General features: G+C 33.2%; 1 protein-coding gene and 2 non-coding genes across 3 annotated transcripts; 2 read left to right on the top strand and 1 right to left on the bottom strand.

Annotated features, from left to right (window-relative positions):
* The first annotated feature begins 2,528 nt into the window (after positions 1-2,528).
* LOC113691198 (small nucleolar RNA R71) lies at positions 2,529-2,635 on the top strand. Its single transcript, XR_003448610.1, has one exon. It is a non-coding gene; the product is annotated as a small nucleolar RNA R71 (small nucleolar RNA).
* Positions 2,636-14,472: 11,837 nt separating this feature from the next.
* Positions 14,473-15,705, bottom strand: LOC140007304 (uncharacterized). Its single transcript, XM_072050030.1, has one exon. It carries the CDS (start codon positions 15,703-15,705, stop codon positions 14,473-14,475), a length of 1,233 nt encoding a protein of 410 aa, XP_071906131.1.
* Positions 15,706-16,325: 620 nt separating this feature from the next.
* On the top strand, positions 16,326-16,433 carry LOC113691224 (small nucleolar RNA R71). Its single transcript, XR_003448633.1, has one exon. It is a non-coding gene; the product is annotated as a small nucleolar RNA R71 (small nucleolar RNA).
* The last annotated feature ends 7,190 nt before the right edge of the window (positions 16,434-23,623 follow it).

Genomic DNA, 23,623 nt, shown 5'->3' with positions numbered 1-23,623 from the left:
TAGGATCCGAGCTCGGATCTGTATTTTTCTGCACTAATTGCAGAAACTGCAATTTTTCAAAAATTTTTTTCTCCCTTTTCCGTCCAATTCCAAAACACACATTGGAAGCAATTTTTATCAATTCCAACCTTCCACACACATGTAATATACCATAAACACAATATCCAACCTCTCAATTCACATCAAACACATCTATATTACAAATCGAAGGGTGAGGTTCTTTGCTCATTTTTACACTTGTACACCAAAATAGCACCTTTGGGCATTAAATGCATATCAAATGAGTCCATGAGTATTTATAAACATGTTATCAACAAAACTCACTTGAATATACTTGAAATGCACACTGCATATATGAATGGTAATTCTAAACACTTAAAGCACAATTTTGGTAAGAATCCTCCCTTTTTACACTTGTTCTTCAAATGCACCTCCAAGATGGATGTTAAGATTCCTATACCTCCTACAAACAAGTGAAATACATTTAATTAGTCAATTAAATCACACCAAAATGTAAGAAACACATAAAAACACACAAATACAATATTATTATTGGGTTGCCTCCCAACAAGCGCTTTTATTTATCGTCGTTGGCTCGACTAAAAAACAATTGAATCATTTTAGAACATTAGGGAGCGATTTTGTCTCCATGGGTCGAAACTTTCGAGCCAATCCACCATGTGGTGAGCCATACATTGATCTCCATAGTCCAATTTCCTCAAATGCCAAGGAGGAGTATTAGACTTGTCATATAAAGGCCCGACTTCACCTTGGAGTGGAATTTGCTTGTCTTTTTCGAGTTGGCTCAATTTTTCTTCACTTTTTTCATGGAATGGCGAATTTGTTAAGCCAACTTCTACCCTTATCTTCTCTTCCCTTGCTCCTACACCATAAAAGTTAGTACCAAGAACATTTATAAATTTAACTTCTTCGTTCCTTTCTTGGTTAACCTTTTCATCACATGTCATATTAGAAACAAAAGCAATAGGCTCTATATTCCCTTATTTATTATCCAAATTGAATTTCAATTCCTCACCATTAACCCGTAATATAAGCTTACCTTTTTCCACATCAATAATAGTTCGTGCAGTGGCTAAAAACGGTCGTCCCAGAATAATTGGCATTCTCACATCTTCCTCAATATCTAAGACAACAAAATCTACAGGTATTATAGATTATCTTATCCTTATGAGCACATTTTCCAAAATACCAATTGGATGTGTGATTGACCGATCCGCCAACTGCAATGTGATACTGGTAGCTTTCAACTCTTGAAGTCCCAACCTCCGGGCAACCGATAATGGCATAAGTGACACACTTGCACCTAAATCACATAAAGCATTAGAAAAATGCAATTGACCAATAGTGCAAGGAATAGAAAAACTTCCCGGATCTTTTAATTTAGGAGGGAGTTTGTTCTTAATTAATGCACAATACTCTTCCGTTAATGCTATCATCTCATTATCTACAATTTTCCTCTTTCTTGACATGATATCTTTCAAGAAACGCGCATAAGAGGAAATCTGTGTTATAGCATCAATGAGAGGAATGTTAATGTACAATTGTTTAAACATTCTGAAGAACTTTTCAAACTCCCGATCCTGTCCATCTTTCTTCAACCTGTGAGGAAAAGGAATCACATTAGAATTTAACTGAGGAGGAGGTTCATCAATATTAATGACTACATTATCATTTTGGCTTGGTTTTACTCCTCTATATGCTTGCTCCTTATCCTTTTCACCACTTGAATTACTAGAGTTAGGTCCCTCAACCATTTTACCACTTTTAAGAGTGATAGCATTGACTTGCTCTCTCGGATTCATTTCGATTTTACTCGGAAATTCACTAGGGTTTCTGTTGTTGATCGCATTGGCAATTTGACAAATTTGAACATCCAAATTTCTATACATTCCAGCCAATTGATCCAGCCGCCCCTCAACTCGCTTGAATCTATCCAAAGTAACCTTAGCAAGCTTTTCCACAGCGATCTCCCAACCAGGTTTGGTTTCAGCTTGTTGTTGTCTTGATTGAAATCCCGGTGGATTGGCTGGCCTTGGTTGATTTCCTTGGTCCTTCCATCCAAAGTTTGATGATTTCTCCACCCAGGATTGTAAGTAATCGAGTAGGGGTTGTTTTGAGCATTACTATTGTAATTAGTGACGAATTGTACCTGCTCAGAATTAACACACTCATTAGTATCATGCTCATCTCCACATATAGAACAACACGCTACATGTGCATTAGATGAACTTGGACCAACTCCACTTTGTCTACTTAGCAACTTCATCACATTATTCATTTGAGCACTCAGCATATTGAGAGTGTCCATTTCTATCATACTTGCGTGACGTCTTGTATTACCTCTCTTATTGGCCCATTAGTAGTTATTTGCTGCCATTTCTTTTATCAAATTCTAAACTTCTTGGGGCGATTTACCCATCAAAGCTCCACCTGCAGCTGCATCGATCATAGTTTTAGTAGAAAAAACTAAATCATTATAGAAGGTTTGTATGATTAACCACTCTGGCAGTCCATGATGTGGACATTTTCGAAGCAAATTTCTAAACCTTTCCCATGCCTCATATAATGATTCACCTTCCAATTGGCTAAAACTAGTGATATCCATTCTAAGTTTAGCAGTCTTACCTGGTGAAAAATATTTATTTAAGAATGCTCTTGATAAATCATCCCATCCGGTAAAAGTATTAGGAGCATGAGAGTGTAGCCAAAGTTTGGCCTTATCTCTCAATGAAAATGGGAACAATCTTAGCCTTATAGCATCATCACTAACTCCATTCATTTTAATTGTATCATAAATTTTCAAGAATGTAGCTAAGTGTGTATTAGGATCTTCTACTGCATTACCTCCAAATTGAGATTGTTGAATCATTTGAATAAGTGATGGTTTAATTTCAAAATTGTTAGCATTTATCGAAGGCCTTGCTATGCTCGTTTGAGATCCTTGTGTTCCCGGTAGAGCAAAATCTCGTAGAACTCGCCTATTTGCTTCATTTTCTGCCATTTCTTCTTCAAATGGAAACTCTATTAAGATTTCCTCTATTGGTAGCCAAATTTCTTGTTCCTCTTGCTGTGGTGTGTTCCTTCTTTGTCTATGTAGTGTCCTCTCAATTTCTAGATCGAAAAGTACAATTTCTCGAGATGCCCGGTGCATACACTACAAATAGGAATAAGAGATATTATGCAACTTCAATTGTCAAAATTTGATTACAATGTAGGATTAAATATAATCAGCTCAACTAATAAAAAATAAGGCTGTCTAAATTAATAAGGATGATTAGGCTCTAATATTGCCGCTCCCCGGCAATGACGCCAAAAATTTGACGGAATTTTTATATCAATACAAGTTTAAATCCAATTTTTATACCCGTTAGCTGCAAGTATACAGGCTGAAACTGTAATGTAGGGTATGTATCGGGTCGATCCCATGAGGAGCAATTTAAACAAGTACTAGACCCTTACTTTTCTCTATTATTTAGACTTACAATAAATTTGAGCAGAGAAAGTATATTGCTATAGTCTACAAATCTGATACACAAATCTAGTTTAACAAATGCTAAATTCAAATGGAGAAATTTCACTCGAGAAAGACTCTAGGGATGTAGATTCCACTTATGGCATAAACAACACAAATGAATGGATTTACCTCTTGTAATTATTCTTGTTTCACCAGATTCATTTCCAAAATTACCAAGTCTCATTCTCATGATGAAATGGCCTAGAGTAGTTTAGTTTTTCCTATTTTCATAGTGAAATACTAATACTCCTCTGTTTTCTTTCATGAAATGCTAAGTAATCCACTTAAGTGTATTTCTATTTTCATGAACATACAACTTAAGCTCTACTCATGTTTTTCCATTGCTACTACCATTTTTCATTGAACAATAACAACTATAAATATGCTATTGGTGATCAATCAATAACAAGTAATCACAGCTACACAAGTAAACAAGTTAATACAAGATATAACAAGTGTAAATCACATTCAATTCATATTATTTAGCCATAAGTTTCATCTACTCCCTAGATTATGGAGTTTAGTTACTCATGAATGATTTAACAATCAAACTCACAAGTTTATTAATGCAAAACATCATGAAGTACAAGTACAAGAAAGATAAAAGAAAGCTTAGCCAATTGATGGTGAAGCCCTCAAATTCCTGCTATGCTCTTGCACAATATGATTACAAGTGAAAATTCCAAATACTTCTCCAAGAACTCTTAGCTAGAGAGAAAATTAGTTACAAAAAGGAAAACTAGCTACGTATGTTATGTCCTGACTTCTCCCCTGTGTTTCTGCATAAAAGGTGGTAGAAAGTCCATTCCTCTCACTTCATAATTTCCTCCACTCAGATTTTGTAAAAAGAAGTCAAAGATATGATGTTTCCTTTTGTCCACACTCATTTGGTCTTCTCTTTTGTTGCAGAAGCATGTGCCACCGATTTCTATCCCTCAAAATAGCTGGAAAAGTTGTGAGAAAGGTAAAGAAAAACGGCTTTGCCACTTGCTGAAGAGAGAGATAGATCCGAGCCTTGGATCCGAGGGGTGAAAACGGATCCGAGCTCGGATCTTAAGGATCCGAGGTCTTTCCATGATGGATCCTAGGTCGGATCCTTTGATCTCGGATATACTCCTCTAGAAGTACAGACGAGGGATCGGATCCCTCTTTGCTCTCACGGATCCGTGCCATTAAATTTTCAGTTTTTCACTTCTTTGTATTTTCCTTCATTTTTGCTCCTAATTTCTTTTGTACTTTATCCTCTGGACGATCCTTACATTCCCTTCATCTTGTGCATGAATTTCATAAATCGATATCCTTCACAATTTCACAAAATTAACGCATTAATCCACTCATTTATCAAGTTTAGAACACTTAAACAATATTTAAGCAATTATCACCAAAAGAGTTCAAATATGGCTTTAATCTTCTGAAAACATACCAAAAGTTCATGCCAAACTTGTACAAAATATACGTTAAATATTCACTTATCAAGATTGACTCAAAATGGTTGATACGGGTGTTATATCGCTTCAAATCATGCGGGAAATAGCTTTTTTTTTTTTTAAAGATAGGCTTAATTATTCATTGATGGGTTAAGAGTACAATGGCAGCTCCCTTAATAGATAAACATCCAAATCCAAAACAGACAAAAGAGAAAAGCAAGGAGTAGTGGGAGCATCAAAAGTTATTGAATCTCCATAAAAGCTATTGAATAGCAGCTGCGGGAAATAGCTATTGAATCTCCATAAGAAATCTGTCTTTCAAATTCTCTATTTCTAGTGCTTTTATTCTGTTAAATTAGCATGAAACTTTAGTCTTAAAGCTTCTAGTCATCTTAATAGTGCTGCTGTAATTTCTAGAAATGTCTTCAATTTCACTTTAGAGTAAACTACCCACGAAACCTATAACTATCTCAATTGTTTGAGATTAGTCCTCATCTATTTTAACTCTCAAATTGGCTCCTCAACAGTAAAGAGTGTTAATTTTTAATCCTTCAATTTATTTTCACCGTTGGATCAGTCCAATTTTAGCCTTAGATCCATCAGCTTTAGCGACAGAGATGGAATGAAGGATCAAAATTTGACGCTTTGTATTGTAAATGGGTCAATTTGAGATTTGAAATAGATTAGGGACCAATTTAAAATAATTGAAATAGTTTAAGGGTTCTCTAGGTAGTTTACCCTCATAACATCTGTAGTCTTTTGCTTTTTTGCATTCTCAATTTTAATTAACATAAAATTTTTTGAAATGAATTACTCCAAGAAGTGCAAAGGGCATTTGCGGTACAAAATTCCATTCTGTCTCCTGAAAGTGCTTTTTTATTCTAATTTTTTCCTACTTGGACTGACATGGTACAAAAAAAATTTCAAATAAGGGAGGCAAGTGAGATTGTTAGAAATCTCAAGAGAGATTTTTGAAATTATTTCAATAAAATAACATCGGTCCATTCTTGATTTTATGTGAACTTAGAGTACAAAATAGATAAATCCTAAAGAAAAAAACTTACATAGTTTAAAAAAATCTTAAACAAGCTTTTAGTATATGTTTGTACCTTTAAAAAGCATGCATATTTTGTCCCAGCACTACATTTTATGCCTTTTGTCATTGTTTCTAGTTTTCCATTAATATACTTATAATTTTTGTAAAATAGTAAGGCAACAAAAGGGTAATGTTGGAAATAAACCATTGTCTCATTCCCAAAATGAGTATTCTAATAATATCTTTTGAATTGGAATTAACATGTTATAAAAAATGTGAAAATAAAAGAGGTAAATGATATCTTTATAATTTCAATAGTGCTAAGGATACTGTCAAAAACATTGGGAGAGTTTTATGATATTATCCAATTATTCAAACCCCACTTCCTATTCCTTTTTGTTAATATAAAACTTGGTTAACATGTCAAAACGATATATTTACCATTTATTGCTAAAAAAAACCAAAGAAGAAGTTATCTTAACATCAAAAAATCTAATTTATGGCTTACAACTATTTCTATATACCTATTGGGGCACTTGTTAAAATACTTAAATTACACCCTTGTATCTAATTAACCATACGAATGCATACGCTTACATTTTTTGCCCCATTGCATAAAATTTCTTCCGAATTAGTTTCACTCTTACCAAAAAAAAAAAAAAAAATTTGTTGGGCAAACCCATTAAAATTTTAAGTTCTAAAATATCTATAGATTGATTTTTTTTTTTGGTGATTAAAAGTTTGCATGGGTTCAATTCCAGCCCACGGGTCAGGACATGCCTCCGAAATTGTAACACTTATAAGACACAACCTTTTGTGAGAGAAAGTAATTCGTTGTTGACAATTGAGCTAACTTGTGTTGGCATATATATATATATATATATACACATACATATGCACACATGTGTGTGTATGTGGATTGTTAAGTGTATGTAAGCGGTCCTTGATAAAGAATGGGTTTTGTGCTACTCAAGTGTATTTACTTCCGCAAAATGGATGCAATTTAGGGTTAGGCAGTACTTTAATTTGTTCTTTGGGTGTTGAAAAGAAAATCCCACTCCTAAATTCCAACAATTCTATAATTATCTATGTCATTCGAAATATCTCTCATAAAATTGAAATTATTTCTCCACCAGTTAAACACATTTCACTATGCCACTCCCAGCAAATTGAAGAAATAAATTTCTTGAATGTTAAGGCCACATTGGTGCTTGATTAATTGACTTAGTTTTAGTCGTAATTCTTATTGTAATTAGATGGTGAAATCCTGCAGGATATACTCGCCACAATATTTCTTTTGTCAAATGCTTCGGAACCAATCTTTTATCACCTTCAATTTCCTAATTAAGATTATAACTCAAAGTAAACTAGAGTGAAGAACCTAGCTTGTTCCTAGAAAAAAAAAATACTTGAACAAGAACAAATTACCTTGAGGTATAATATTTTAGTATTCTACTTGAACAAGGCTACATCTGAAGTGAAATGTTTGTACATGAAGTCGGGCCTGTTGTCATCCTTATGTCCAATTTGTCCCCAAAAAAAAAAACTAGAACTGGAAAATACCTATTGAATATATAAGATACTAAATAAGAACACTATGAGATCATGTCACTTTAGTTCTTAAACTTCATTTTCGGATACTTTTCCCTTAAAGTATGAAATGTATCTATATAGTCCTTAAATTTTGAGAATCACTTTCATACTGGGAGTGTTTGGATACACACATTATTCTAAATAATATTTCGCTTGCATCATAAACACATTTCCCAACCCACCTTTATATATTCCCAACCCACCTTTATATATAAACACATTTAGTTGATTATAATAATTTCATAGGATGAATTCACACTTTCACGGGGTAAAGTATTGAAAACTGAAATTTAAGAATTAAAGTGGATGAATTTCATACTAGGATAAAATATCCAAAAATAAAATTTAAAGATTAAATTGACAATATATATCTATATGTATTAGAGGGCAGGTTTTTGAAGAGAAGCCTCCACAAGCGTCAGAAATCTGAATTCCTTTATACTATAATTTTAGATTTATTTTAATTCATTAATCCTTGTCGCTTCTCCTTATCCCTTCCCACTTTCCAATTTATGTGACCCACTAACCCATAAAATCAAATTTTCAAAATTTTAACTAATGGATAATAACCATCCTTACAAAATCATATTTGTAAATTCCAAATCACGTTAGACATTTATCGCATGACTGATAGTAATAACTAACTAGACATTTACCGCACGACTGATAGTAATAACTAACTAATAATTTAAGAAACTCGCCATTACGAAAATCACATATCCAAAATTTAGGAGCTTGTTTGAATTATAAGTCCCACAATTTTACGTATCTTTTTGTCATAATGTATTTTACTTTCATAATCATTCACAAAACTGATGATCACTAACCCATTTTCATTTGTCATCCTCACAAACCAAATACAGTGATAAAAAAAAAAGGCTAAGTATCATGCTCTCACGATGGACGAATTCTACCTATAAGCATTTCAATGGCGTTTCATTTCCAATCTTGCAAGATTGCAAAAGAAAAAACAATTGATCATAAAACGAAACCTACATCGTAGTGATCCCACCGAAATACATCAAAAGCTTTAGCAAGTTCACTTCCAAGAAAGATAGGTCTCACTGAACATTCTTTTGTAGCATGAATCCCACAAAATTCAATAGAGTCAATTAAACCACTAATATTTACTTTCATATTGAAGGTTGATTGGTGTGAAAAATGTTCGCACTTTTGTACAAGATTATCAAGTTGAATGTGTAATGTTTATAAGTATTCATTTTGAAATCAAAATAAAACATGCGATTACATTCATTTTATCCATGTATCATCCATTTTCTAATACAAATTTCTATTATCATTTCTATAAAGATGCAATTTTTGAATGATGCACACATTTTATCATATTTTGAACTATTACTAGACAAATCTTAGATTTTAATTATGTTGATACAACTTTTTTACTTTTTTTTAATTCACCCTCTTTTTTAATTTCTTTCAATAATATCAGCACTATGCATAGCATGGATATTCACACTAGTACCTCTATAGCTTCAAGGTCAAAATTGAAATTTAAGTAACAAAACCATCATAAAGTACTTATAAATAGATAGGACCCATTCTATAATGAAAATCCAGTGTTTTAATTCTTGCCAACACCATAGATAGAAAGCATGGATTTAACGGAAGAATATTTCCAGAGGAGACAACCTCTAATTTGAATATATTTCTACCATCGGCTTAATTATCTTTATCACAACTTTATTAAGCTAAGGTGGGAAAAGAATAAGGTTATACATATATGACAAATATTTTGGAGAATAAAGTCTATCTTATTAAACTTACTAAAGCATCTATAAACTTGAGTCTACTAACAAATCCATAATTAGACTCTGCAATACCAATCACATCATTGAAAACACTTAAGAAAACAATTTACACTGGTTATCAATGAGTGATTGCTCAATATTATGTAATTTAATCAATTTACACCTTAAAAAATATTAACAAAAAAGCTATTTTTTATTCAAGTAGTAATCAATTCTGTGATTTAATGTTTTTAAACATTTGTACTATAGGAGATATTTCTAAAAGATATTGGTTGTTTAGGGAGGTAATCTAAGGGGAGTGGGAATTTCTCATAAAATAAGGAGGCAATATAAAAGGAAAATGGTAATTTTCAAAATTGACCGGGGTAATTATGATTAAAATATAAAAATTTGTAATAGTTTCAAGGGTATTTTTTAAATTTTGCAAAACTCGACACAATGCATTTCTGCCATTGGTGGAAACTCAAACCAATAATTTGATTATCATAGTGATGGTGAGACTTTTCAAATTTCAATTGGTTATGGTACTTCTTTAATTATTTCAAGGGTTAATTCCAAAATATCCCCTTAAAAATGTCTTTTTTCATTATGTTCCTTGATGTCGAATCACAACAATCTACCCCTTGTGCTATTGCATATTTCTTAATCAAGACCTAATTTCTGAGTAACACGATCACGTGTAACAGATATAATGTCATGTCTAGACCTAATTACTCTCAATAAATGTCTCTATAACTTTTTTCTTCAATAAAAAAAAGTAGTGATTTCTCTAGATTGAGTTATTTTTCCTTGGATTTGTATGTGAGTCTTCTTTGATTATTTTCATTAGCAGCTATTTTACTGGGAGAAAAAGAGATTAAGAATATATCATTATTTAGGATGATGAAATTAAGAATTCTATATATAGAGAGATGTAGAAGACATTATGGTTGTCTTTAATTTCTATGTTTTCTTTTTTTAATCTATTTTATTGTATATATAAATTTTAAGAAATAAAAAATTCAGATTATTTGGGGCAATTTCGTCTTTGACAATATTGTGTGCAAGACATATAGACAATTAAACAAAACTTAAGCTTCCTATGCTAACTAGATCTAGTTGGGAAAGATATAATATCACAGCATGGACTAGATGCATTTAAACATTGGATGCGGCAAAGTGAGACAAAGGTAATTTTGGAGGTTTTTTTTAATCAACCTCACTTCAATGCTATATTGCATATGACGAATCTCAGGGATATGAATCAAGTTTAGGTATTCAGTTAAGAAATCTATTACTATCATTAGAAAATGATTTCAAAAGTTCATCACATTTCGCCAAATGAATTTTTTCGTCATTCACTTTTAAAATGTTATTATATCTCTTACAAATTCATGTCAACAAATTTTGGATCCAACTTAGATCTTTGATCACTTTTTACTCTAAAATCATCACGTAACTCACTTGTGAGCATTTTTTGGATGCAAATTCAGTTCCAACTCATTTAGGAGAAAAATAAATATGAATTGGGTCATCTTTTACTTTTTAGAGGAAAAATGTATATAGTTTGAATTATATTACACTTTTTTAGAGGCAAAAATGAATATAAATCAGGTCATTTGTTTGACTACAAATGATATCTAATATTTTACCTCTAAAAAATGATCACATGTGAGTCCCTTGATGAACTCTAGGCAAAAAAGTCGCGAAAACTTAGGTTGGGATCAAATTTTACTAATTTAAATTTGTAAAGGATGTAAAAATATCATTTTAAAAGTGAAAATGAAAATTTTAATTTGATCAAAAGTGAGGAACTTTTTGAATGATTGTCCCTACTATCATTATGTCTTTCTTGTGGAGAAAGAATCTAGTTTGAAAAGAAGTTGAAGTAAAATGCTATCTTTGATGGGTAATGTTGATGAAGTCTTTAATTATCTTTCTACTAATAGGTTTAGATTAGATATAATAATTGATGATGTTAAGTTTGTCTTTGTATATACATCGAAAGTTTTACAAAAAAATCTCTCCTCTTGGTGGTTATAAATACAGTAGATTTAATTGAGTTTAAATGTGTTAAAGGCACTAGTTCAAGAGAGTTTCGGGGGGGAGGGGTCCATACCCTGGCCTTAGAGAGATATTGGTTAGGCATCAAACCAAATGGGCAACTTAGTAAGCCTTTGAGTCATTAAGCATTTTGTACTATTTAGACTCTTTGATGGTTTCAATTTTAGATACTTTTGAGTTTTGGAATTATTTACTAGAGTTGTATACTTTCTTTTGTACTCTCTTTCTGTTATAGTAAATCTGCTATCCCTTCGCCCATAGATGTAGGTTAAGTCGATCGAATCACGTAAAATTCCTGTGTTCCTGTTTCATTTCTTTTTGTTTTGTTATTTGTCTTTTAGGGTTGTCAAGAACTCTATTGTTCTTGTTGAACAATTTTTTGGAACCAGACTTAACAAATTGATATCAAAGATTCAAGTTTTGGGTTCTTGATGACAATAACAAACTATCAATACCAATTCTGAAATATTGATTTAGTGCTATAGAGGGTAAAGAGAAACTTCTTGTTAGAGTTCAATTGAATATTGAAAAAGAGTTCTTTGGCCTGCTAGAACTCGTTGAGGGTTCTATAAAGAAGGTGGAACAAGATTATTATTTTTGCTATTTTAGCCCATTAGGATCTATTAAATCTTTTGTGAGTTTTGATCTGTTAGAACCGTTGAATCTTTTGTATCTTGGTTCGTTGGTGTCTCATTGGGATCCGTTGGGATTTTTGTGGTTTGTTGGGATCCATTGGAACTCTTATGGAGAAGGTGGAGATTGTTTACTATTTGTTTGCTATTTTTTGATGTTGGATTCACGTCAAGGTGAAATTATTGAATTTGTCTTTGTTTCCTATATCGGAAGTTTTACAAAAAAATCTCTGCTCTTGGTGATTATAAATAGAGTGGACTTAAGTGAGTTTAAGTGTACTAGAGGCACCAACCCTAGAGAGTTTTGGAGGGTCCATGCCCTGGTCTAAGAGAGATTTTAGTTAGGCATTAAATCGAAAGAGCAAGTTAGTGAGCATTTGGGCCATTAAATATTTTATGCTATTTAAATTCTTTGTATTTTTAATTTTAGGTGCCTTTGAACCTTGGAATTGTTTCCTATAATTTTGTACTTTCTCTTTTATACTTTCTTTCTATTATAGTGAATTTCCTACCACTTCGCTTGTGTATATGGGTCAATTTGATCGAATCACGTGAAATGTTAGTGTTCCTATTTCATTTATTTTTGCTTTGCTATTTGTCTTCTGTTATTGGTCAATTTTCTGAAACTAGACTTAATAAATGGGGTGTTTTCTTTAACTATGACGAAGACTTCACAGTTTTTTTCCCCCTTAAACAATCTATGTCAGCTAAACCAATTCCAGCATACCTTGATCACAAGTTTAGGCAGGCTAAAAAGGCTACTCAAATAGAGAGTCATGCTATTAAGAGCATAATTGATCAGGGTTAGCCTCCTACCATGTGACAACCTTATATTAGCTCAATTTTGAATTATAACATGAATTTTTTTAGGGAAAATGACTTGTTTCATCCCTCACATTTCGTAAAAATATTCTTTTTGTCCCTCACATTTAAAATGAAGCAAATTGGTCCTTCACATTTAAAAACTAAAGCTTTTACATCCTAAAAATAAACTCTCAGTTGTGAATCAAACCATCTAATAACCCGGTTACAAAGTTTGGGGGTAGAATTGGTAGATCACTCGCAAAAACATATTTCTAACAAATAAATTAAAGCAATTAAAAAATCTTAATTAAAACCCATTTGTTTTTTCAAAAGAACGAAATTGTGCTAAAGCTCTCAAGCACTAAACCCTTAATGCAACAAAACTGAGGAATTTGTCTAAGGGTTTAGTGCTCGAGAGCTTTAGCACTATTTCGTTCTTTTGAAGAAGCAAATGAGTTTTTTTAAGATTTTTTAATTATTTTAATTTATTTGTTGGAAATATGTTTTGCAAGTGATCTATCAATTCTACTCCTAAAATTTGTAACCGGGTTGTTAGATGGTTTGATTCACAACTGAGAGTTTATTTCTAGGATGTAAAAGTTTCGATTTTTAAATGTGAAGGACCAATTTGCTTCGTTTTAAATGTGAGGGACGAAAAGAATATTTTTACGAAATGTGAGGGATGAAACAGGTCATTTTCTCATTTTTTTATAATCGACTGACAATCTTTAGCGTTCAGTGTTGTAGAAATCAAGGGTTTCAAAATATTTCACTAGTAAATAGGCATAACGAAATAAGAACTTTGCTTAAAGGCTTCTTGCTTAGTAACTCAGTAGTAAAAATATCAGATTTTTTCAGACTCGGCTTTAAACCAAATAGCATGGTAAATACATCTAATGTTGATTCGATAACCTGGAAGGATTTCTTAGAAGCGGCACCATGATGGAAAAAATTCTTAGCTCAACACATCTTGGATCATATTGCAGCATTGGAATGTGGCAGGGGCATTGCAAATGCCAAATGGCATCCTTCTAAAGGCAAATATGTCATACGGAGAAGTAAAGGTGACCTTTCTTAATCTTTGGGAGCTATTGTTATTTGGTTATTCCCTGAAAATCCATCGAGAAAGCAATAAAATTTATAACCAACAATACGTTCTAATAATTAATCAAGAAAAGGTAGGGGAAAGTGATCTTTTCCTGTAAATGCATTTAACTTTCTATAATCAATATACACTCTCCATCTTACCACAAGTCTAGAGGGAATAAGTTCATCATTTTTTTTTCTTAATTATGGTAGTTTCACCTTTCTTTGGGACAACATGAATTGGATTTATCCATACGTTATTCGAGATAGGGAAGATTATACATGCATCCAACCACTTGATAATTTCTAATCTTACCACCTCTTTCATGTTTGGATTAAACCTTTTTTGCATTTCGACTACTGGTTTGCAATTCTCCTCTAAAAGAATGTGATGCATGCATATAGAAGGGCTAATTCCTTGAATGTCGGGGATGGTCCATCCAATAACCTTCTTGTGCTTCCTTAAAACTCTTAACAACTTATTGAGCCGCTCATCTTCCAAATAAGCACTAAAAATCACTGGTAGAGTTTTATTTTCACCAAAAAACTAGTATTTCAAATGGCTAGGAAGTGGCTTGATTTCAAACTTTGGAGCTTCTATCTCCGAAGGTGGTGGAAGTTCCTTTCCTTGTTCAAGATTTTCATACACATACCCTTTCCTATAAGGAGGTTGTGCATTTAAATATTGGGCCAATGCTTTAATTTCTTCCTTATTTTCCCCCGGCTTCCTTGCACTTGATAAACAAAGCTCAAGAGGATTGACATCAAAATTAATTCGATCCAACTCTTGGGTTAGTATTTCTATAGTGTCAATTGAACAAGTATGATCAGTAAAAGAAGGATACTTTTTCATTTCATTCAAATTAAATACTACCCCTTCTTCATCTATTTGAAACTTGAGTTTGTCATTTTTTATATCAATAATAGTACCCGCAGTTGTTAAAAATGATTTACCTAAGATAATTGGCATAGACATATCTTCTTCCATATCTAATACCACAAAATTTACAGGAATGATAAATTTTTGAACTTTAATCAGCATATTTTCCAAAACTCCTAGTGGATATCTAATAGACCGATCTGCTAACTGCAAAGTAATATTAGTGCATTTTAGCTTATGCAACCCTAATTGTCTAGCTACCATTAAAGGAATTAATGATACACTTGCACCAAGGTCACATAATGCCTTTGAAAACTCAATGTTACCGATGGCGCATGGTATAGAAAAACTCTCTAGATCCTTCAACTTTGGTGGAATCTTGTTTTGTGTGATGGCGCTGCACTCCTTAGTTAATGCTATCGTTTCACGATCCTCCAATTTTCTTTTTCTCGTCATAATCTCCTTGAGAAATTTAGCATATGAAGGAATACGTAAAATAGCATCAACGAAAGGAATATTAATATGCGATTGTTTGAAAATTTTAACAAACTTTTCAAAATCTTTGTCAAGTTTATTTGGGTTAAGTCGTTGAGAAAATGGAATTGCCGGAGGTATCGGGACGGTATTGGAGGGTGTAGGTTGTTTTTCCTTTGATTTTCCTTTACTACCTTTCCCCACGTTTACCTCGTGTTCCATTAGTTCATCTCCTTGTATCTCATTCTCATTGCTCTCTCCATTTTCTACCATTAGAGGATCCTCTAATTGTTTATCACTACGAAGAGTAATGGCCTTGACATATTCCTTAGGATTCACCTTCGTTTTACTAGACAATTCTCCTTGATTTCGATTGTTAATAGAATTGGCGATTTGACCAATTTGAACCTCCAAATTTCTATACATCCCGGTCAATTGATCCAATCTCTCCTTTATTCGATCGAATCTTTCCGAAGTGCCCTTGGCTAATTTCACCACTGCAATTTTTCAATCCGATTTAGTATTCATCTGTGGTTGCCTTGATTGGAATCCTGTCAGGTTCGTCGCCCTTTGAGGATTACCTTAATCTTTCCATTCAAATTTTGGATGATTTTTCCACCCCGAATTATATGTGTTCGAGTATGGGTTGTTTTGAGGATTCCTATTGTAATTATTAACAAGTTGAGTCTGCTCAAGATCAACACATTCATTAATATTATGTTCTCCTCCACTTATGGAACAATAAGTAACATGCATATTAGAAGAATAACTTGTACCACTCCGGTTTGTCTACTCAATACTTTCATCATATTGCTTATTTGAGTACTAAACATGTTGATGGTATTCATTTCAATCATACCTGCTTGTCGCCTTAGATTACCTCTTTCATTAGCTCATTGGTAGTTGTTGGCCGTCATCTCTTCTATTAAATTTTGAGTTTCTTCGAGTGATTTACCCATTAAATCACCACCTGTGGCTGCATCAATAGTCGTTTTAGTAGAGAAGGATAAATCATTATAAAAAATTTGTACAGTGAGCCAATCGGAAAGTCCATGATGTAGACATTTTCGAAGCAACTTCCTAAACCTTTCACATGCTTCCTATAATGGCTCATCCTTTAATTGAGTAAAACTAGTAATATTCATTCTAAATTTAGCTGTTTTTTCTGGTGAAAAGTATTTATTTAAAAATGCCCTAAACAAATCACTTCAAGTGGTGAAGGTATTAGGGGCATGAGAATGTAACCAAATTTTAGCTTTATCTCTCAATGAAAATGGGAACAACCTTAGTCTTATTGCATCCTCATTAACTCCATTCATTTTAATTGTATTACATATCTCCAAGAATGTGGCTAAGTGTGCATTTGGATCCTCTACGACATTACCTCTAAATTGAGATTGTTGTACCATTTGGATTAATAATAGTTTAATCTCAAAACTATTAATATTTACCGTCGGTCGTGCTATACTTGTTTGGAATTCTTGAGTTCCTGGTAGAGCAAAATCCCTAAGAGCTCGCCTATTTGTTTCATTTTCTACCATTTCTTCTTCAAAAGATGGCTCTATTGCGATCCCCTCTATTGGTTGCCGAACCTCTTCTTCTTCTTATTGTGATGTACGCCTTCTTTGTATTCATAGCGTCCTTTCAATATCCGAATCAAAAAGTACGACAACCCATAATATCCGGTGCATACACTAAAAACAAAAATAAAGAGATTATGCAGTAATTAATTCACAAAAACTACTGGAAATTTCAACTTAACTAGAAACAAAGCTTAACTAACTAATTTAGAGAATGTCTAAATTAATAAAGTTTGTTAGGTCCTAATATTTGCCGCTCCTCGGTAACGGCGCCAAAAACTTGACGAGCTTTTAATATAAGTGCAAGTTTAATTTCGAATTACACCAATTTTACTGCAAGCACACAAGTCAAGTTAGTAGTTAGAGTTTATATCAGGTCGATCCCACAGGGAGCAACTTGCAAACACTAGGTCCTTGTAATGCCTGGTGCAACCCAATGAGTACAAACAATTTCACAATGATGCACAAAGATATATCAAATTTAAGCACAATAAGAAAACTTAATTAAAGAGAAAAGATAAGAAATGCAAACCAAATATCAATCCAATAATCTCTTCAATAGATGGCGATGCTAACCAAGATGTACAAGTGAAGGCTCACTCCTTCCTCACCCCAAACACACTTTGATTGAGCCAAGGAGTTTTACAACTATTCTAGTTAACCCTCAACAACCTACACTTGAAAGATCACTCACCCAATTAAGAACTATTTTATACAAATGAGGCAACCTTCACCAAGGTTTTACCACTTCAAGTGATAGGTTCACCTTCACCAAGGTTTTACTCCTCCTAGAGAGTAACCTTCACTTGAGCAACCTCACAACCCAACTTCCCCAACCCCTTATACAACCAACAAAGAATCTTTCTACTCAAAAATCTCACTTGTAAGCTTGTATTTTGTGTTAGCAAAGTCACTTGTCTTCTTGTGCTTTGGGGTATTTATAGAATGTGACAAATGGCTCCAAAAGGCTCTCCAACGGTCAAATATTAAATGCTGTCAAAACTAGCTGTTGGCCTGTCGGACGTCCGACCGCATAATCATCGTCCGAAAGTCAGCCAGGTTGTCGTTCGGACGTCCGATGGGATATTATCGTCCGACAGCACTACGTCCGAACATAGTCAGTGAGTCAACAATACTCTGTGGAATTTTTAGGACGTCCAATGAGATAGATGTGCGTCCGAAGCATGCGTCCGATCCTTCCGAACGTCCGATGCTTCCATACGAGTGTCCGACAGAGATTCCTTCTGGATGTTCTTCATCCTTTCGGACGTCCGATAGTTTCCTTTTGGCCGTCCGACATGAGTGACCTGATTTTGCTTCTTCATTTGGTTGGTTTTCTTTCCTTGACACCATTGAACCTGATTCTAACAAATTTCTCACATAAAAATATTAGACCAAATCTACATTTTGATTTGTTAATCATCAAAACCAAGGATTGATCGACCAAGGTCAACAATCTCCCCCTTTTTGATGATGACAAACAAAATGAAGATTTTTTTTATCAAATAAGTTCAAATAAAGCTCCCCCTTAGAAAGTGCCAACATACAAAGTAATTTCAATAAATCCTACTCCCCCTTTTGGCATCAATCAAAAAAAAAAAATAAACTCCCCCATTATTTTTCAAATCAAGACCATATTGAATATCAAAATTTTCAAATGTACTTACAACCATATAGCACTTCTTGGATCAAATCTTCATGATGTACCTAAATATGAGAAATTTCATTTGGTACCCTTTCTTTATAGGGTCCTTGGGAGTTAATACAACATGATCTAGCAATCCACATGGATTTCATGCCTTTTCTCATATTTTTCTTTACATAGCAATCATTTTGCATATGTCCAAATTTGCAACAAAAGTGACACATGATAGAAGTATTTTGCACATAGGTGGATTTAATGCAACTAATTTTCTTACCTCTTATTATAGCAAAATTATTTGTGCCTTGAAAAGATTTTCTTTCTTTTGTTTGAGAAAACTTTTGTTTTTCATTTTGGAGAAACTCGTTCAAGTCATTAATTCTTTTCTTTAACAAATTTTGTTCCTCCAACATTTTTTCATAAAACTTTGTTTTCTCTTCCAACTTATTTTTCAAATTATTTTTGCAATCAAAAACATTTTTTTGATTTTTTAAATCATCATTTTCCATTCTCAAACATTTGTTTTCTTGAAACAGTTTGGAGTTTTCTTCCAACAAATCATTTATTTTTGTTTTCAAATCTTTATTTTTAGCATAAGATTTTCTCAAACTTTTATGCATTTTAATCATAAGAATTTTCACATCATCATCTTCATTATCTTCATCACAAGAAGAGTGATAAGAACTTACCTCATCTTCTCCAACGGCCATTGGTGCCATTTGGGCCAACTCTTCTTTTTCTCTTTTTGAATTGCATTCATCCTATGTAATTTTGCAATCTCCTCTTGAACATCTCTTGTTGAAGATCTTCTTGAAACTTTTGATGTGAGGAGTTATATCATTGTCCACTTCCATGATTTCATTACCCATGAAGGATGGGTTATCCCCCACTTGAGATGCTTTAAAAGCTATGCCTCTCTTATACATTCTTGCATTTTCTTCCTCTTGCACTTTGAATTTCAGCTTTAATTCATAAGAGGTTAGGGAATTCACAAGAGATTCAATGGACATAGAATTTAAATCCTTTGCCTCTTCTATAGCATTTATTTTGTTTTCCCATTCTTTTGGCAAGGCATTCAAAATCTTTCTATTTTTCTCACTCAAAGAATATTCTTTTCCAAGCAATTTAAGATCTTCAATAATGTCACAAAATCTAATACACATCTTATCAACATTTTCAAGAGGATGCATTTTGAAAAATTCATATTGAGAAACAAGTAAAGATTTCTTTTGTTCTTTAATATCTTGGTTACCTTCATGAAATTCACACAATTTATCCCAAATGTTTTTAGCTGATTTACAACCTTTAATCCTACTAGATTCATTTACATCTAATGCAATGCACAATATATACATGGCCTTGGCATTCAAAGAAAGATATATCTTGTCTTTTTCATTCAATTCTTGTCTAGTCTTTAATCTACTCAAATTAGTAGTAGAGTCAACTATTCTAACTTCATAAGGACCATCTTCTACCACATACCATAATTCAATATAAACGGATTGTAAGAAAATCATCATTCTTTGTTTCCACATGCTAAAATGAGAACCATTAAACATAGGTGGTCTATCAATAGATTGCCCTTCTAAAAAAGAAACTTTTATGGTTGCCATGATCTTTACTCTAAGCGGTTAAGCTTGATCAAAAGAGACCAAACTCTGATACCAATTGTAATGCCTGGTGCAACCCAATGAGTACAAACAATTTCGCAATGATGCACAAAGATATATCAAATTTAAGCACAATAAAGAAAACTTAATTAAAGAGAAAAGATAAGAAATGCAAACCAAATATCAATCCAATAGTCTCTTCAATAGATGGCGATGCTAACCAAGATGTACAAGTGAAGGCTCACTCCTTCCTCACCCCAAACACACTTTGGTTGAGCCAAGGAGTTTTACAACTATTCTAGTTAACCCTCAACAACCTACACTTGAAAGATCACTCACCCAATTAAGAACTATTTTATACAAATGAGGCAACCTTCACCAAGGTTTTACTCCTCCTAGAGAGTAACCTTCACTTGAGCAACCTCACAACCCAACTTCCCCAACCCCTTATACAACCAACAAAGAATCTTTCTACTCAAAAATCTCACTTGTAAGCTTGTATTTTGTGTTGGCAAAAGTCACTTGTCTTCTTGTGCTTTGGGGTATTTATAGAAGGTGAGAAATGGCTCCAAAAGACTCTCCAACGGTCAAATATTAAATGCTGTCAAAACTAGCCGTTGGCCTGTCGGACGTCCGACCGCATAATCATCGTCCGAACCCATCGTCCGAAAGTCAGCCAGGTTGTCGTTCGGACGTCTGATGGGATATTATCGTCCGACAGCACTGCGTCCGAACATAGTCAGTGAGTCAACAATACTCTGTGGAATTTTTAGGACGTCCGATGAGATAGATGTGCGTCCGTCCGAAGCATGCGTCCGATCCTTCCGGACGTCCGATGCTTCCATACGAGTGTCCGACAGAGATTCCTTCTGGATGTTCTTCATCCTTTCGGACGTCCGATAGTTTCCTTTTGGCCGTCCGACATGAGTGACCTGATTTTGCTTCTTCATTTGGTTGGTTTTCTTTCCTTGACACCATTGAACCTGATTCTAACAAATTTCTCACATAAAAATATTAGACCAAATCTATATTTTGGTTTGTTAATCATCAAAATCAAGGATTGATCGACCAAGGTCAACAGTCCTTACTCAATCTATTATTTAGACTAATGAGAGATTTAAGTAAGATAATATTTAATTACTACTACCTAACTAACCTTAACTAGATAATTGCAAGATAACAAATGGAGAAAATTTACAAAATACTTGAGTTTAGGGATATAGATTCCACTTTTGGAATGAAAGATACAAGTAAATAGATTTAGCTCTTGTTACGACTCTTGTTTAACTAGGAATTCATTCAAATATTACCAAATCTCATTATCATGATAAAATGGTCTAGAATAGTCTAGTTTTTCCTATTCTCTTGGTGAATAACTAGATCTACTCTTGTTTCCTTCATGAAATGCAAGTTTAATCCATTTAAATATATCTCTATTCTCATGAGTCTACTACTCTATCTCTATTCATATTGTTCCATCAATATTACCAACTTTCATTGAAATAATAACAACTAAAAGCTTGCTCTTAGCGATCAAGCAACAACAAGTGATAAGCATGCATAAATAGATAAGTTAATACAAAATGTAACAAGTGTAAATCATATTCACTTCATATCAGGTAGCCATAAGTTTCATCCACCTCCTAGATATAAAAATTTAGCTACTCACATAAGTTATAACAAGAAAGAGTATGGCTTCATTGCAAGAACACATATTGAATTACAAGTAAAAGATAGACAAAGAAAACTTAGCCAAGATTAATGAAGAAACTCCCAATGATCTTCTATTTTTTCAACAAATAATTTGTATAATGAAGTCTCTAATTATTCTCACAAAAGTTCTAGCTAGAGAGAACAAAACAAGACTAACTCCTAAGTTCTAAATCTAAAATCTCTTGAGAACTATCTCTAGTCTCTCCCTTCTCTCTCTTGAATGATTCTAACAAATCTAATGTTAGGAGAGTCAAAAAGTGATTTTTGGACAAGACATAAAGTCCCTTTTTTCTTCCAAAAGGTTCCTAGATCATGTGTAGCTGAAATTCTTGTCTGGAGTTGAGCTGGAAAGTAGTGTGAAAACAGAACAAATGGTTGAGCACTTTGCAGAAATCATGCTACAATACACGACTAGAGAATATGCGACTACAACCCACATATTGCCAAGTCGTGTATTCAATTTTGTGCACTTGATTCCACTTTAACTGCTATTCTCTCAATGATAGAGGCCAAACTGCTCTTAGGCAAATCATAAAAGTTGTAACCCTTTGAGTTAAATTTCCAATGTTTTAAGAATCATCCAATTTAGAGCTTTGTGGACCGAGATATGATCAACATACCATCACCTGGTCTGACTCAGTTCCAACACTCGACCATGCACTTGTGTTTCTGTATTTTGACTTTTTAACAAGGAAGATGACCGAACTGGAATCCAGTGTCTCTCCATATGAAATGTAGATCTATCTCTTAGTTTCAAAATGACATAAGAATCACCTTAATATTATGTGTGTAGCTCAAGATATAGCCAAAATACGAAGATGTGGCAAAACTGTCTTCATTTGCATTCCTTCATTTGAATGTTTTACATATCATGTATTCTTTAAATCTCTTCAAATCATCAATAATCATCCAATTTTCTTCTCAATTCACTCCCTTTGATGCTTGAATCATTAAACCTATGAAAATATGAAGTTTTTATCATTAAAATCCATAAAAAAAATACAATTTTTGCCATTTAAACCACAAAAAATAGATTTTTATCAAAATCCTAATTAATTAATTATAAAATTAGATAAAATACACCAAAATTCACTAATAAAATACCTTAAAAATACGTAAAATATATACTTATCAATAGGCAACTGATGGATAATTCGAAAGTATTTGGTAAGACAACTCTAAAAATCTGAATCCCAACATATATATATATATATATATATACATATATAGGTATGTGTGAGTGCGTGTGCGTGCATGTGTCTATATATATATATGTATGAATGTATGTATGTATCTGTTAAGGTGGTGCTGTCCCACATCGCCTTTGTATAAGTGAACCTTTCCCTTAGTTGCCTATAAATATAGTGAGCTTGTGATGGGATTAAGTGCACTAAACCAAGAGAGCATTAGTGGGCTTTTGGGCTTTTAGGTCATTAAACCTTTTGTTTAGTAAAATATTTTGGGTTCTCTTATGTTTTAACTATTAGGTATTTTTTGCCTGAGAACACTTTTCTAAGGCAATTTTGTACTCTATTTTTCATAGTAAAATATTGCTTCTCCTCCACCTATGGACGTAAGTTAATTTGACCGAACCACGTAAATTTTCGTGTTTCTATTTTATTTATTTTTCTTTGTTATTTATCTTTTAGGATTTGTCAAAAATTCTTTCGTTAATTTTCTGGGGCAAAATCTAACAAACTGGTATCAAAGCTTCGTTAGAAGTTTTGGATTTTGTGGCAATAATGACAATAACAAGGACTATCGTCGAGAAATTGAATAGGAATGTCAACTTTGGGATG

Source organism: Coffea arabica, chromosome 5c, assembly GCF_036785885.1.
Source record: "Coffea arabica cultivar ET-39 chromosome 5c, Coffea Arabica ET-39 HiFi, whole genome shotgun sequence".
Classification (NCBI taxonomy): Eukaryota; Viridiplantae; Streptophyta; class Magnoliopsida; order Gentianales; family Rubiaceae; genus Coffea; species Coffea arabica.
The sequence above is the reverse complement of the archived record's forward strand: the minus strand, read 5'-3'. Positions and strand labels throughout refer to the sequence as shown.